Raw genomic sequence first — 18,178 nt, 5'->3', positions numbered from 1 at the left:
GCAACAACAACTCCCCCTGCTCTCACATTGGTTGATTTAATGATCCCTTGTTAGACGTGGGGGACTGCAAGGGGGGGAGGGGGGGGGGGGGGAAGCATTCCAATAAAAAAAAAAACATAATTCCAGCACTGAGTTGGTTGAGAGGGGGTAAATTGTGCCCATTTGTTATTTATTTTATTTACCCCCATTTGTTTTTTATTTTATTTACCCCCTTATCTCCCCAATTTCGTGGTATCCAATTGTTAGTAGTTACTATCTTGTCTCATCGCTACAACTCCTTTATGGGCTCGGGAGAGACGAGGGTCGAAAGCCATGCGTCCTCCGAAACACAACCCAACCAAGCCGCACTGCCTATAAACACAGCGTGCATCCAACCCGTAAGCCAGCTGCCCCAATGTGCCAGAGGAAACGCCCGGCCAGCCACAGGAGTCGCTAGTGTGCGATGAGACAAGGATATCCCTACCAGCCAAACCCTCACGACGCTAGGCCAATTGTGCATTGCCCCATGGACCTCCCGGGCGTGGCCAGCTGCGACAGAGCCTGGGCGCGTACCCAGAGTCTCTGGTGGCACAGCTAGCACTGCGATGCAGTGCCCTAGACCACTGTGCCACCCGGGAGGCCCTTAAGGCCATTTGTTTTGTTTGTTTTTTGGCTTTCTGATAATGTATCAATATATTTTTTGGTTTGTTGCAGTTTTACACTTTTGCCTTAGGGCAACGCTGTGCCAAAAGGTTGCTAAAACACCAAGTAAAATCTGATATATTTAAAACATTTATTACGTGAAATATAGTAGAAACAAGCACTCCTTTCATAAGAAAATACAATATGGGCATAAACTTGTATTTCACTGCCTCTCAAACCTGATTCTGGTATCCATTCTTCCTTGCGGTCACTGTCCTCAAGCACACTGCCGTCACTATCAGAAGGGAAAAAGGGTTTTCTGTTGCCTGAGGGCAACAATGTGCAGTAGAGGGTTTAAAAGGATAAATAAGGAGACACGGAACGCTAGCTTCTCTGTTCTTTCACTGCGTTTCTTCCAGCGGTCGCTGACCAACGTATGAAGACAGGCGCGTAATAAATCATTATTTTTAAGACACTTGAATTATGATACTCAGGTAGATCATGTTACTTTTTTACAGAATGGTAATACAGAGTTTGTAATTCCATATGTGGAAACATTGTTACTGCAACATGTTAACACCACCATTTCACATGTGAGGAGAATAAAACTATTTCACCAATACATGTGAACTTGCAATTCCACACGTGAACATGAAAGTTTTAACATGTGAAACGTCCAATTTCACATGTGCAACTGCATTTCCCATGTGAGGTGAAAACATGTCTTTCCTCTCACCTGAAAAGGTGGTGTTAACATGTGAACTCTACATTTAAAACATGTGAAAATATGGTTTCACATCTGAAATGTAAGTTCAACAGTTATATTACACTTAAAAATACGATTTCTACATTTGACAATTTTTGTTGTTGTTGTAAGGGCTCCCTGTGCTTTTCTGATTCTCAATCCTTTTATCAAGTGTTCTGATGGTACAAAGGAATGGAATATATATCTATTTGAAAAACAAACCCTGCAAACAGTAAAGAAGAAAAAGAACAGCAGGTTCACATTATGTAACCAAAGAAGGTTAATAATACATATGAATGGATGCATGTGGGTACCATTGGAAGGGTGAAAAGAATGCTACTAGTACTTACAATGTAGAACAAACTGACAAACTGCAGTTACTAGTGATCATTTAGTCATTCATAATTCCATGGTCATAAATACTGTATGTAACATCAAATGTATTTTAAAAGACCCCAAACCACTTCTTCATTGTGTCTTGGAACACTGTTCTCTCCACTCGTCATCACTGGTGTAGCTATCACCACTAACATACCATGACTAACGTTACGTTTCATCATCATCACCTACAAAATACTACATCCATTGAATTTGTGGCAAACCATATAAACGCAGAATAAATTATTCACTTCAGGCTAGTGAGCATAACCGTCGTGATTTAAATGAATAATTCAGCTTTGATTGTGTTCTTTAAGTTGCTTGGAGATGGGATTGCTTTGTTCTAGTGCAGCTCCACGTGATTGGGAGTCCCATAGGGCAGCGCACAATTGGCCCGGGTTTGGCCGAGGTAGTCCGTCATGGTAAATAATAATTTGTTCTTAACTGACTTGCCTAGTTAAATTAAGGTTAAATTAAAAACAAAAAATGGCACTGGAGCAGCATGTGTAGGCCTACAGTACATGCTGTGTCTGTGTGGAGTCTGGATTTTCTAGGGCAACGGGCCTGCCTGTTTGGTTAGTGCTATATGGGGTCCTAGCCCTTACCAACCATTTTCAAATGTCAATGTCAATTGGGGAGGGACGTCCCAAGGATCCCAGATAGCATGGACCCTGCATGCTCTGCTCGTAGAAGACGGGGAGGAGCAGACGGGGAGGAGCAGACGGGCCGAGAATGGAGGAGAAAACACAATCAACAGCCATTACTGTACAAATAACTCATCCAAAGGGCTTTGACTTCTCAAAGCTAACACAATATGATACCCCATCACCTTATTAATTCAGCCACTTAACCTTACTTAGATAACTAGCAAGTTAAACGTATGGCTCGGGTTAACTCAGAATTATGCGCTTTTCACGCAGGAAAAAAAGATTAAAACGCATAAGAAATTCCAAAACGCAGATCTAAAATGCTTCTTCTGTCATTTCTGCACGGCATCACACAATTGTTGTGCTTCAGTTGCACTTCTCCACTCAGATGAGAATTCACATCAGCATACAACGCTCCGACTGATGTGTAGCTAGTTTTCTCGGTGTAGCCAGCCTTTTTCTCAGGTAAAATGGAAGATTAGCTTTAACAAAACAGTAGGAAATGTAGCTGGCTGCATTTGTTCTATGATAAACATTAGACATATATATGATGGCCATGCATCGTTTTTGCAAAAAAAGACATTGCTTTTTCATTGTGAACACATTTAAATGTGTGGCTGACAGCCAAATAGCAAAGATATTTTCTGCCAAATGTGTTGCACTAATGTATTTATGTGAAGGAAAACATTAGTTGCACATTCCTGATCACTCTATTGAACCAAAAAAACACTTGACTTTCAATATAAAGCACAACCCCTGTCAATAGGCTCCACTGCTGGACTCACCTGCTCCCGCCTTCTCCTGTTGTGCTATTTACAAACAAACACATGACTGGCTCAACTGTTCTGGGGAACCACAGTAAGTTTCAAAATGTAAAATAATGTGATGTGTGAAATGAAGAACGCAATCTGCTTCATCTCCTAACGTATTGCACAAGTTGACTGCAAGTATGTACTTAAAGTAGCTACACACATTTATTGAAAAACGTCAAACAAATAGTCTCAATGGTATTGACGGTATTAAAAAACCATCCGGTGGCTATTTCCAAAGACCCTGGTATACAGTATATATGGTATACCGCCCAAGCCTAGAGCACAGACAAAGACCCTGAAACTAAACTGAACACAGGAAATAGTTGTTACAGTAAAGAGTAGAAAGGGCCAAGCCACTGAATTGCCTTGAATGGATAGCCTTCCGCCATGGTACTGCTAAGCAGTCTTACGTTCTTCCTTTCTGAAGGAAAGATATGCAGGAGGGAAGGAGTAGTGCCAGGAAAAACAGGGCTGGAGACAAATAGCATAGTAACACAGAGACTGCCAGAGCCACCACCTGGGGTAAGCTTTTAGCTGCCGGACCTATTTTAGAAGGAGTGTTTCCTCATAGGAAGTCCCATTGGGATAGAGAGTGAGCAGTGGAATCCACCTGAAACAGCATGAGAGGACACGGAAACACACACAGATCAAACAGCATTACACACACACTTCAAACCGCCGCCAAAGTACACAAAGGCCAGTCTTCTGCTTTGGTTTCACCACCTTGTAGTATTTTTCTCAAAGGCCTAAATAAAGCCTTTTTGTTCATATTTCATCAGATGCTATTTTTCATAAACTCAACTCAGCATGGCCACTCTGAGGCCTGGAGCGAGGCCTGCTGTACTTTTGTCAGGCAGGGGAAGCAGCTCTCTGATAAGACCACGCTGCTGTCTGTTTTTGTTATCACCAAAACTACTGGCACAGCCAGACTTACCTAGATGTTTAAAGTTGGAGATATGCTGTTTAATGTTGGGGGATTAGCGGGCCGATTACTTCCACACAGCTGATGATCAAGTCCAACTGAATCCCAGTCCTGAGGGTAGGGGTGGGGGGGTAGGAACTAAAGCAGGATGGGGACATCAGTAGTGGTTGTAAGGGGCTGGGGGGAAGATGAACTCACAAGGGGTTGAAGCAGAGTAGGGTCATTGGGGGTGGATTGGGTGGAGGGTCATGGGTGAACGGGGATGAAGGCACTGAAGAATGGTTGGTATGAAGTGTAGGAACTGAATCAGAGTGGGGGACGGTGTTAGCTAGCGAACCTCTCCCTCTAAGCTGCGCCCAACTCCTGCACCCATAATCCTCAGTGGCTTGTTAGCAGTGGCATCATCTGTGGCATCATCTGTAGGCACTCAGGCCTGACCTGGACACGTCTATCTTTGTTCCCATGTGTCAGAGAGAGAGCTAGCATGCTGGGCTGGTGTTGGAAAGAGATGCTAGCTTGCTAACAGGCTTTAGCACACTATTTATGCTAAAGCCTGTTAGAATCAGAAATAGCCACGGCTGCCTGAAGCGAGAGAGCAGGCACTGCCAGATGTGCTTTAATGGGCAACTGAGCCGACTGCTGCTACTGTAGCTGCTGCTGTGTTCCGCACACAAGATGCTTGAGAGGAGGAATTCCATTTGGGACGTGTAATGCTAGCTGGCGCAAACGGTTAGCCTAACATTTCCCACAGCAAGATGAAAGGTCCCGTTGATGCTGAAAGCAAATAGTGTTTATTTGAACACTTTAGAGGGGACCAGAATCCTTTGTATACTTTCCTTTGGGACAAAACTGTGCATTTATTATCAGATACTAACATACTAATACACCTTTCAAACCAAGACGTCTTTATGCCAACTAGCATCCCAACAACCTTTTTCAGACTTTTCTTATATATGAAAGGTACTGCAGGCGACAAAGCCTCCACTTTTATTTCCGCCAACCGACCTAGTCATGATTGCGGTAAAGTTCTGCCTACAGCTTAGTATGAAATGTAGCCGTAATGCTGAGGGGGCATTGGCTCGCACTACGCTCTTAAGCTCTTGCGCCGGTTCTAAACTTTGCAAGGCCTGTCAATTCATCCTAGGGCTGGGCGGTATACAGTATTTTATGATACACTGGTATTGATGCACGGATCGGTTTACTTTACCTTCTATAACGGTTTTTGAATGTTTGGTTTGTTAAATGTGATACGCCGTGTGTAACGTCCATTTTTATAGTTTACTTCGCTACTTGAGTCATCTCTTTAAGTTTAGACCGTCCCCTCGCCCATACCCGGGCGCGAACCAGGGACCCTCTGCACACATCAACAACAGTCACCCACAAAGCATCGTTACCCATCGCTCCACAAAAGCCGCGGCCCTTGCAGAGCAAGGGGAACTACTACTTCAAGGTCTCAGAGCAAGTGACGTCACCGATTGAAGCGCTATTTAGCGCGCACCACCGCTAACTAAGCTAGCCGTTTCACATCCGTTACACATGTAGCATATATGCTGCAAAACCAGTAACATAATTCAAATCTACATCTGCCATTCTATTATTTGGAAAATACATTTTCAAAGTGTTTTCAAATGTTTCTTAGGGCCTGCCTAAAACAAATTAAAAATTGATTTCTTTGTGATGGTGTATATTCAATGGGTTTATTAAAATGCATGTCCACCCACATCGGCCCATGTCTACTCCCACTCCTAAATTTGTCGGCATCTGCACAGGAAATATAAAAGGCTTAAACTGGCAAGAATGTGGTAAAAATGGGACTGTATGAATTGGGCTCTAAAAAACATGCCTGATTTCTTTTAAAGGCAACATACCGTAAAGTCTGTCTGTAAAGGGCATAAGAAACCTGCTAAATGTTCAAAGGTCACTCATATACCCATTCTGAAGGATTGTCAAGCCCTGTGACATGTTCATAATCACAATAAGTAGCAGAAGGCTGAGCTCCAGACAGAATAACAGTCCAGTTCCTACAACTGAGGCTATGCCAAAACACACAATACAATGACAGGATTATTGTTACTGTCTCACACACTCTGGTCTGTGTCTGACGCTGATCTGCTAACTGACAGTATACCCAAGTGCCAAATAATCAGCATTTTCGTCACGGTGTTGTTCTGAAAGAAGGGAAGGAATTATTTGACTTATTATACAGGCATCCATTTCCACAGTGAGGATTCCTTTCTCTGTCCTCTCCTAGGGTCCAGAGGTAAACGAGGGAATGTGATGTGGAGGAGCGAGGAGAGGAATATTTGCTATGACTATGATTCTTCGCTAGAGACTCCCTGAAGAGGATCTGTTTCAATGCAACATACTGGGAAGTCATTAAAACAACACACAGGGACAAACACTTACAGATTGTATGTAGAAACGAACTTCATGGCCACCATCTGTAAAATACTAGACTAAAATAAATTAGACTCAAGGTCAGAATGGAAAGGGGGAATGAAGAAGAACAGTATCAGGATTTTGTTTTGCATTGAATTCCAAATCAAGTCTATATTTAGTTGGTAAGGCATTGTGCCTCTACCACATAGGACCTCTCCAAATAGCACATCACTCAGTGGTATTAAAGCCAATGGAGTCCGAACTTAGTTTGGGGAGGTTGTCATGCTTGTGATTTGGTCAATACCAGTAATCAGAGGCCGGCTTGGAGAGCGATCAAGAGCCGAGTGAATCCAGGAGTGAGGAGGTCTGAGTGAATGAATGAGACTAGTAATTCAATGGCTTTGGATTTTACACAAAAAAATTGCTTCAAAACGGTGTGTTTTTCTAAGTGACTTGCCTATCGGTCACAGGACTTTCCAGATTCTTACTGCCCTCGCTGGTTTCCAGGTCATTTCTTGGCAGCAGAGAGCAAACAGTAGAGTTTCCAATCTCGGCTGGTGTTTCTCTGACTTCCTTTGTGATTCGACTGACTGACTGACTGATTGAAGGAGCTGAGCAAACCAAAACCGTCTTTTCAAGGTCTACTTTCTAGCTTTGGGCTCCATAAACAAAGGATAACTTCTTTCTCATAGGGAAGTTTCAGCTCTGCCAAGGGCCAATGAAAACTTTTCTGTCCTCCATTTGCAGAGCTAGATTAATGTTTTTATACTGTTTTGTCTTTGCGATCTTGGAGCAGTCAAAACGCAAGACCATGAAAAAGTAGGAAACTCATCTATGACTTCAGGCAGACAGTATCCAATCCATCATTTTATGTGTGCTGATCACCTTAAAATAAGTTATCTAGCATGGAAAATGACGGAGTAGACAGCCTTACACGGAATCCAAACAGGCTGCGCACGTGCATCAATTTATTTTGTCCCCCTACACCAAACGCGATTACGAAATGCAGGTTAAAATATCAAAACAAACTGAACCAATGACATTAATTTGGGGGCAGGTCAAAAAGCATTAAACATGTATGGCAATTTAGCTAGTTAGCTTGCACTTGCTAGCTAATTTGTTCTGGGATATAAACATTGAGTTGTTATTTTACCTGAAATGCACAAGGTCCTCTACTCCCGACAATTAATGAGGAGATGGGAGAGGCAGGACTTTCAGCGCAATCTGCGTCAGAAATAGAAAGGAGTTCTATTTTAGCCCTTGGCATCGCAGACGCTCGTTGGCGTGCGCGAGCAGTGTGGGTGCAATAATTGAATAACATGGATTTCTACATTTATTTTGCGACGCTCGCGGTCTGGGTCTAGTTGTGCGACTTATTGTTAGACAGCTGTTCTGTGGAATGACTGCATGGCTTTTCTTTTCTACCCAATTGAATCTTCATCCCCATGGCATGAAAGTGCAAGTGGAGTGCAAATGATTTCCCAAACCAAATTTAGACATTTTGTCTTAACTGGAGGGTTATATAGCATTTATTGTAGTACAGTGCTCTCATAGTCAACTCGAAACTCCAGAACACTTGGACCAGAACAGAATTCTTGCATAATAACGTTATTGAATTTAAAATGAACAACTTGTGGATTTTTCTTGCTAATTACATGAATGAGGCCAATTCAACCACGTGAGCTCTTCCTGCCTTTTCCCAGACCACCAGACCAATTTACAGTGTGTGTGTGGCTTAAATTGGTTCCCATGGCACAAGAGTGTAAAAGAGTGTAAAAGAACCCTATACAGTTGTAGCTATACCTCTCTTTCTCTATCTGTGTGTTTGCATGTGTGTTGTATGTGTGTTGTCCCCAGGGATGTCGCCAGAACCATGTCTGGTTGACTTGGAGGGGGGATGGGCATTTTTTATTTATTTTATTGAACCTTTATTTAACTAGACAAGTTCATTAAGAACAAATTCTTATTTACAATGACGTCCTACCCTGGCCAAACCCGGATGACGCTAGGCCAATTGTGCACCACCCTATGGGACTCCCAATCACGGCCGGTTGCGATACAGCCTGGAATCGAACCAGGGTCTGTAGTGACGCCTCTAGCACTGAGATGCAGACCACTGCGCCACTTGAGTAGGAGTGGGAGGAGGAGGCAATAGCATTGCATTGAAGTAGCATTGCAACAAAGTCAATAACAGTCGAGACACAGAAACACAAAGATTGACACCTTAACTCATGTTGTACCTTTGAAGTGCACAATAATCCTGATTTATGTAGCCTAACTGAAATAACTGAAAATACGGGGTAAAATGAAAAACTATCTACGACAAATTTGAGATTTATTGCACATTTTGTTATTGTATGGATGGAGCATAGTGGGATAGCTTTTAGCGGGCTAGCAGCCAGAGGTGGCCATGCAACCAGGTGACTGACACACTGATGACTTCCAGGAGAATCCTCTCCCCTGAGACAGACAGGAAGTCAGGGGCCAAACCTGCTGCTGATTGGACAGAGAGGAGTCTGGCTGTCTGTCTGAGAACTAAAACATTCCTTCCTGTTCAGAATATGACCTATACCGGTGATGACAGACGGAGAGCAAAAAAAATCTGACTGAGCAAATTAGAAGAACATTGTTCTTAAAAAAATGGACAACTGATTGCAAAGGACAGAAAATAGTTTATATTTCTGTCTTCAGATACTAAGATATTACACTTTTAACAAAGCCTTTCTGCTGAAGCAACCAACCAGGACCTATCTAATCCAAGTAAAAGGATTGCCTTTGACCTGCCCTCTCTGTCTGTAGTTGATAACCCAATCAATGCAGCCTGATGGGTAAAGGAACAGATCATCAGGACCAATAGGAAACATGTCAGGTAATGACTGAGAGGGCTAGGGGTCAAAGGGTCAAACCCATAGCTCCCGGTGAATCAGCAACAGCCACCGCTCTACATGGAACATTCCAGATGTCTGTGTGTGTTTGATATTGGATAACCCTTGTGACATTTTGGCTCGTTGTGCGTCACATCTTCTTGGTGGAGTTCAAAAAGCCTTAATTTTCTCTTGCAGAGAGCCTCTCAAGAGTCCTCTAGGCTCTAGCCATAACTGTCACTGGCTGGCCCTCGTTGAATCGAAGGACACTATAATATAATTCATCATCCACCTGGATTCTTTCTGCAATAGTTATTACTGGCTTTGTCTGCCTTTTCTGAACCGTTTTGAGAAATGTCTCATCATGCCATGATCAGACAGGTAGTGTCTTCTCACCCTGTATGAGGTATTTGCCTTCCTGTTAGTGAGCATTTTTTCCTTTGCCAGGTGTGGCATATCAAGTAACTGATTATACAGCATGATCATTACACAGGTGCACGTTGTGCTGAGGACAATAAAAGGCCACTCTAAAATGTGCAGCTTTGTCACACAACTCAATGCCACAGAAGTCTCAAGTTTTGACGGGGGAGTGCAACTGGCATGCTGACTGCAGGAATATCCACCAAAGCTGTTGCCAGAGAGTTAAATGTTGAATTTCTCCACCATAAGCCACTTCCAACATTGTTTTAGAGAATGCAGCAGTAAGTCCAACCGGCTTCACAACCGCAGACCACCTGTTACCACGTCAGCACAAGACCTGCCCATCCGGCTTCTTCACCTGCGGGATCGTCTGAGACCAGCCACCTGGACAACTGATGAAAGTGTGGGTTTGCACAACAAAATCATTTCTGCACATACAGTCCTGTCAGAAACCATCTCAGGGAAGCTCATCTGCGTGCTCGTCATCCTCACCAGGGTCTTGACCTGACTGCAGTTCGGCGTCGTAACTTACTTCAGTGGACAAATGCTCACCTTCGATGGCCACTGGCCCGTTGGAGAAGTGTGCTCTTCATGGATGAATCCCAGTTTCAACTGTACTGGGCAGATGGCAGACAGAGTGTAGGGCGTTGCGTGGGCCAACGGATCGCTGATGTAAATTTTGTGAACAGAGTGGCCCATGGTGGCGGTGGGGTTATGGTATGGGCAGGAATAAGCTACGGACAACTAACACAATTGTATTTTATCAATGGCAATTTGAATGCACAGAGACACCATGACGATGACCTGAGGCCCATTGTCGTGCCATCACCTTGTGTGTGTGTGCGCACACATGCGCGCGTGTGTGTACATATTTTCCTACCTTAACAGGATCGCAATGTCCTGACAAGGTAGGATTATTTTTTTTAGAAAAGTCTGGACATTTTTAATGTCCTGAATATGTTCAAATGCTATTTTAGGCTTAAGGGTTAGGTTTAGGGTTCAGGTTAGGTGTAGAATTATGAGTTAGGGTTAGGTTTAGGGGTTAAGGTTAGGCTTAAAGTTAGGTTTAGGGTTAGGGGTTAGGGAAAATAGGAATTTGAATGGGAATACATTTTTACTCCACAAAAAGTCCTGAAAAATGCATGACAAGGACAGCGGTGCTCAGTGAAGAAGGAAGGTCAGTTATGTGAACAGAAAGCCTACAATGAATCCACCACTTATCCACCATTAGGGGAAATACACCTGTGTGTTAGAGGCATTGAGGGCCCATGAAAAGGGCTCATATTTTTGAGGGGGTATGAAGGGGTATGATACATTTGCGGTATGTGTGTGTGTGTGTGTGTGTGTGTGTGTGTGTGTTGGAGTGTGTGGGTCAGTGGGTAGAGCATGGCACCACAGGGGACCAGTACGAAGAAGTAGGAAAATGTATGCACTCACTACTGTAAGTCGCTCTGGATAAGAGTGTATGCTACATGATTAAAATGCTAATTTAAAAAAGTGCCAGCGCGTGTGTGTAAGTGTGTGCATGCACACTTGTGTGTCGGGGCAAGGCAGCCATGATGTTATAGATGATGAGGTATTATATGGACAGGGAAAGAGGGGGAAGATTGAGGTTGTTTAGGGTCAGAGATTGTTGAAAGCCTTGTCTTTGTTCAGCTCCGTTCAAGTGTGAGTAATGGGGGAAAGCCTGAGGCCCTTTGCATTATCAAGCTATTCTTTGCTATAATCTGATAAATAGGCAAATAAAATGGGCCCTTGCAACATTTAAACACAGCCTAAGGAAATATTAACCTTTGTCAATTATATGGGTGCAACCCACTTGAACAAAAAGCAGAGAGTGATATTCAACTACAGGTAGGAATTTCTCTAGTAGTGTGGCTACTAGCTAACAGGCAGGTTGAGGGAGGATGCCTCCTCTCAAAAGACTAGGTTAGCCTTCTATCATTTAACAATATAATGTTTACAACACGATTATAATAAAACAGCATGGTAACACGTCTCACCATCACACATACAAGCTGTATCTTCATAGAATCTTAATTTAGAATATGTCATTTCTATGTACAAGAAAATCTCACATTGCTTTGCATCCATTTTGTGGGCTTTTGTGAACCTGTTCCAAGCAGACACAGGCTGAAATGGGGGTTAGTGGGGCTCTACAGGGCATGGGCAATCCAACAGGCAGACTACTGAAGCCCAGTCAAAACATGCAGATACTGCCATTTAGGCAACAATAAAAGGCTACATCTGTATTGAAAAATATACAAAACAATGGTGGCAGACTGATAAAATATATTGTTTCTTGGCTTGTGGCATCTTTTATTATTAAAGAGACATTACAATAGTGATGTTGTAGATGATTCAATCAGATCAACTCTATAGGCCTATAAGGCTATAGAGATAAACTCCAAAGGATAACACATGCTCTAAAAATATTTGTCTTGAAAGATAGCAATTGGTTATCTTTAGTTGGAAAAATATGATAATTTAAGCTGTTTAGCATAGAGTCAAAGGCCTATCCATATTCAAAAGAGAGAAGTGATCATCAGTGGACTTCAATGGATGCAACCTTTCAGAATGTCTCACTCTCTCTGTTAAGGCCAGCTGGTTTTGTAGGTGAACAGATATTCCACTGACCATGTGTATCCATTTCCACACAAAGGGAAGAGAAACGCCTCCACATTGACACAAGGCCCGATGGAATGTATGGATAACTCGAATGGGACCATCACATTTGCAACTTTTCCCCTCCCAACAGGCCAAAACAGCAGTTACATCGCGTATAATGGGAGGAAGAGAGAAGAGGGAGCAGAAGAGAACAAGGCCGGTCACATTGAGGGTTTTTAGACTGACACTACTCGCCTCGCCCATATCATCTCAGCCCTCGCTAGTCGGGATGCGAGAACGCTACATGTAAATGTTTTTATTTAAAATTAGGGAAACGAGCGGTATGCTATTGCAAAGGGGGAAACGTACGTACATTCTCTCAATATTCAAAGCTTTTCCGGGGCTCCCCACTACGTCTGTCTATGACAGACAGAAACACAGTGGTCGGTGGTCCAAAGTAAAAACTCGCTCTGAGCAAACAATGAATCACCCTTCTTCTTTCTCAATATTTGATCAATGCGCACATTGCCTGCTGTTTTTCTGGACTAGGAGCAGCCAGTGACCGCTGTGTCAGTTGGTCTGCTGTGAACAGCCGCACATTTCAGCACTTTAAACAAGTGGGATTTTATTGTATGAAAAAAAATCGCCCTATGGGCTGAACACCCTGCTTCTGACAGCTTTGGAATGGAACCGTTACATTTTATGCATTTATGAGTAGATCATCCCGCATCATGGATAGTTACATACTAGCCTATAGTATCAACTATGATTTCCCTGCGATTTTTGCCACAGTGCTTTTTGAACTTTAATTTGTAGGCTTACTTCGGTATTTCTCCCCATCCTGTTCCTCATGTAAAAGACCAGGGGGATGCTGCGTAGCCTATCACAAAAAACAGCCTGCAGGCGGTACTGCATGGGGGGATGTGCATATCCCGTCCTGTGCATCCATCCGCATCCCCACACACACACACACACACACACACACACACACACACACACACACTCAACGATAAAAACACTTAATGCCGATGAGCCATGATAGATAAGGGAAGTTCAATTGACCTACCAGTCAGTGGACGAGGTCTCGTTGATAACATCCTGGTAGGCTGTTAGAAGGGCCAGTCTGTTCTTGCCGAGATTCACAGCCATGTTGCTGTCTCTGCAATCATCCAGACCGGTGTAATACTGTAATGGAAGTAAAGGAGAGTATAGAGAATGAGAGGGAGAGAGACACTGCGGAGTAGAAAGTGAGAGGGGGAGAGATTCTGAGTGGAGGAACAAAGACAGTGCAGCGCTACAGCCCCACAAACTGCGTGGTCCTAGTGCGAAAAATTCACAGGCCTCTAAAAAACACTGCTGGGTCCTAGCGCCGTATAGAACGTCAGCAGTCAGCACTAAATGCTGATCTGACCAGGCCCGGCACCGACATGGAATGACTCGTCAAACCAGCACCTGACAAAGACCAGGGAGATGAAAAATAATTGATTTCGAACAGTAGCTATAGCCTCTTACAGAAATGGGGGTCTAACTAAGTCTCTTTTTTTTACTCAACATTCTCATTAATCCTCTTCGTAACTTGCTCTTTGATAAAAACAGCCCTTTATTTAACAGCTGTTGTTTTAGGCTTTTGTCTGGCTCTGGCTGGTTATCCAGAGATGGGTGTTTGATGTCTGGGCTGTGGAAAAGAGATTCATCCAAAAGCCACCAATTCTCAAGGCTGTAGCTAGCTGCAACTCTCAGACTGATAATGTTTTACTAACAAATAACAGGAACAATCAGCCCTGATAGCATCCGACCCAGTCTGGAGTGTATGACTGGGGGGGGGGGGGGGGGGGGGGGGGGGGTCTGTAGTCTGTACTGTATGCAGATTGGGCAGAGAGAGAACAGTTTTGTTGCCTGATAACTGGGATAAAGATCCTAGAGCCCAATCTGGGTCTACAGTGTATTTTTGAGTATAGAGTAAGATTAAGTTACTCAGGCTAAGGTCAGTTTTGTTATTTTTGAGTACAGAGTAAGATTAAGTTACTCAGGCTAAGGTCAGTTTTGTTATTTTTGAGTATAGAGTAAGATTAAGTTACTCAGGCTAAGGTCAGTTTTGTTATTTTATTCTCCTTATGGTTATAGTTACAGTTTGGGGAGGGTAAACTGATCCTGAATCTGTGCTTACAGCTGACCCAACTCCTACCCAAACAGTGTTGGACAGAGCCTCAGGGGCAGCCTCAGTGCTGTGCACCCAGGCTTCATTGGCTCAACACCCACACTATATATACAAAAGTATGTGGACACCACTTCAAATTAATGGATTCGGTTAATTCAGCCACACCCGTTGCTGACAGGTGTATAAAATCGAGCACACAGCCATTCAATCTCCATAGACACACATTGGCAATAGAATGCCCTTACGAAAGAGCTCCTTGACTTTCAACGTGGCACCGTCATAGGATGCCATCTTTCCAATAAGTCAGTTTGTAAAAATTTCTGACCTGTTATAGCTGCTCCAGTCAACTGTAAGTGCTGTTATTGTGAAGTGGAAACGTCTGGAAGCAACAACGGCACAGTCGCGAAGTGGTAGGCCACACAAGCTTCAAACTGCCTCTGGAAGCAACGTCAGCACAAGAACTGTTCGCCAGGAGCTTAATGAAATGGTTTTCCATGGCTGAGCAGCCACACACAAGCCTAAGATCACCATGTGCAATGCCAAGCGTCGGCTGGAGTGGTGTAAATCTCGACGCCATTGGCAGCACGCTTCACCATCTGGCAGGCTGACAGACGATTCTGGGTTTGGAGGATGCCAGGAGAGCGCTACCTTCCCGAATGCATCGTGCCAACGTTTGGTAGTGGAGGAATAATGGTCTGGGGCTGTTTTTCATGGTTTGGGCTAGGCCCCTTAGTTACAATGAATGGAAATCTTAACACTATAGCATACAATGACATTCTAGACAATTCTGTGCTTCCAACTTTGCGAGCCAGGCCTAATCGCCCAACATCAGTGCCCAACCTCACTAATGCTCTTGTGGCTGAATGGAAGCAAGTACCTGCAGCAATGTTCCAACATCTAGTGGAAAGCCTTCCCAGAAGAGTGGAGGCAGTTATAGCTGCGAAGGGGGGACTAAACTCCATATTAATACCCATGATTTTGGAATGAGATGTTCGACGAGCAGGTGTCCACATACCTTTGGTCATGTAGTGTACGTCTGCCAGCCCTACCCTGACAAGCCCTGCCAGCCCTGACAAGACCTCAGATTGCCAGGGAACTGTCACTCAGAACACAACACGAGACAGGCCATGTTTCTAGCATCCATGAGAAAAAGTGCTATGGATAGTGGCACTATACATTACAACATAAACTAAACTGGTAATAACATGGTAATAGAATGTCTCATGTATATTTAAGGTTTCACAATGCTTTATTTTCAGAAGGGGGAAGAGCAGTAATCCTTCATCAGTCTAACTGACACAAATCACAGCATGCCACTAATGTAGAAATAGATATGAGTGTCAATCATTCCCCCCCCAACACACACACACACACACACACACAATACACACCTCTACACTTACATATGCTCTTATCCTCTTTATCCAACAATATTCCTTCTTCACATCAATGACCCTCATACCACACACGCTCACGCCCCCCACACTCACCCCTCCTTCCTAACTGTCTCATCCAATGAGGATCTGTGTTTGGCCCATAGCGGCCCTCCTCCCTGTTAAGTGGGTTAACATTAATTATTCTCCTCATCCATCCGGTCCTCAGCGTCTCCTGCAGATGGCTAAGGTACCAATTATTTTCACTGGTTGTAGTGATTGTTCTCAGGGAAGACATCTGTCCAGCAAAGAATGGGCTGGGATCCAATGTCCAGGATTCTCCAGCAGTGGCATGCATACATGGGGGGTGAGTGTGTGTTTGTTTGGGTGGGTGGGATCGTGGTATGTGTGTGTTGGCTTCAGTGCCCAAAGCTCACACCCTGTCTTAAATGGAGCAGCAGGGGATTGAGCCAGTAGCTCCATATAGGACTCTGACACCAGGCTCTCAGTCTTTCAGTGGCCAAATGACTCTGCTGGGGCTGAAGGGAGGAGAATACAGCAGCTTTTGCATCAAGCTCAAACTGAATTACACAACACAAACTAGTTCCTATAATCTGTCAGTAGGGCCGAAAGTAGACAAAAACACTGTAGCATTAGAATGAGGAATTAGAATGAATTTCTCTTATTTGAACAAAGTAACATGATTTCTTCGTCATTCAGAGTACTTTCAAACTGGGCTGGAGAAACAGAGGGAGACGGAGGACAATGAGCAGCTTGTTCTGAGTTCATAAAAGAGTGGTATTGATTTATTGATCTGGTTCTATTTTAGGAAGTCTGTGGGGTAAAGGGGAGTGAAGGCAGGTGGAAAGACAAAAGGCTTTCGTTCCAACTCACATCTTCACTCTAGTACTCTGGTCCCAGAACTGCACTACTCAGAATGGGGCTGCAATGGACAGCTGCTGTTTTACAGGCTCCGCCTCTACCCTCCATTCTATTGGCGAACATACAATCACTGGAGAACAAACTGAACGAGCTCCATTCGAGACTATCCTATCAATGGGACCTGAAGAACTGTAATATCCTATGTTTCTCGGAGTCATATCTGAACAAGGACATGGATAATATACATCTAGCTGGTTTTTCTATGCATTTGCAGGATCGAACAGCAGCCTCGGGTAAGCTCAAGGGGGAGGTGTGTGTCTTTGTTAACAACAGCTGGTGTGGGATCTCTAATATTAAGGAAGTCTCGATGTTCTGCTTGTCTGAATTAGAATAATTAATGATACACAAATACTATTTACCAAGAGTTTATCTATATTTTTGTAGCTTTCCATTTACCACTCCAAACCGATGCTGGCACTAAGACCGCACTCAACGAGCTGTATAGGATCATAAGCAACAAGAAAATGCTCATCCAGAGGCGGCGCTCCTAGTGGCCGGTGATTTTAAATGCAGGGAAACTGAAATCCATTTAATCTAATTTCTACCAGCATGTCACCTGTGCAACTAGAGGCGGCAAAACTCTAGATCACCTTTATTCCACACACAGAAACTTATACAAAGCTCTCCCTCGGCATCCATTTGTCAAACCAGAATTCTACAAGAATTCTATTCTATCCCCCTTACAAGAAAAAAAACTCTAACAGAAAGTACCAGTGACGCGCTCAATACAAAAGTGGTCCAATGAAGCGGATGCTAGACTAGAGGACTGTTTCGCTAGAACATCACTAAGCTAAGGACCCTGGGACTAACACCTCCCTTTGCAACTTGATCCTGGACTTCCTAACTTCAGATGGTGAGGGTACGCAACAATGCATCTGCCACACTGACCCTCAACACGGGGGCCCCTCAGGGGTGCGTACTTAGTCCACTCCTGTACTCCCTGTTCACCCACGACTGCGTGGCCGCACACGACTTCAACACCATCATTAAGTTTGCTGACGACACAACGGTGGTAGGCCTGATCACCAACAAAGAGACAGCCTATAGGGAGGAGGTCAGAGACCTGGCCATTTGGTGCAAGGACAACAACCTCTCCCTCAACGTCAGCAAGACAAATGAGCTGATCGTGAACTACAGGAAACTGAGGGCAGAGCACGCCCCCATTCACATCAATTGGGCTGTAGTGGAGTGGGTTGTTATTTTATTGTGTTACTTTTTATTGTATTTTTTATTTAAGTCTGGAATCAACAGGACACTGAACAGCTTCTATCCCCAAGCCATAAGACTGCTAAATACACTGAATACGTACT

The 18,178-nt window shown here is 43.8% G+C and overlaps 1 protein-coding gene across 3 annotated transcripts in view; it reads right to left on the bottom strand.

Annotated features, from left to right (window-relative positions):
- Positions 1 to 13,703, bottom strand: part of LOC110533604 (drebrin) — a 123,945-nt gene extending 110,242 nt beyond the window's left edge. For all 3 annotated transcript variants that reach the window (XM_036990018.1, XM_036990020.1, XM_036990019.1), the window contains exon 1: positions 13,462 to 13,703. In XM_036990018.1, coding sequence (XP_036845913.1) covers positions 13,462 to 13,544 — 83 coding nt within the window. In that variant the 5' untranslated portion in view covers positions 13,545 to 13,703. The remainder of the gene's footprint in view (positions 1 to 13,461) is intronic.
- Positions 13,704 to 18,178: the final 4,475 nt, after the last annotated feature.

This window comes from Oncorhynchus mykiss, chromosome 10 (genome assembly GCF_013265735.2).
Source record: "Oncorhynchus mykiss isolate Arlee chromosome 10, USDA_OmykA_1.1, whole genome shotgun sequence".
NCBI classification, from domain to species: Eukaryota; Metazoa; Chordata; class Actinopteri; order Salmoniformes; family Salmonidae; genus Oncorhynchus; species Oncorhynchus mykiss.
Note: the sequence above shows the minus strand (reverse complement) of the source record. Positions and strands in the feature narration are given on the sequence as shown.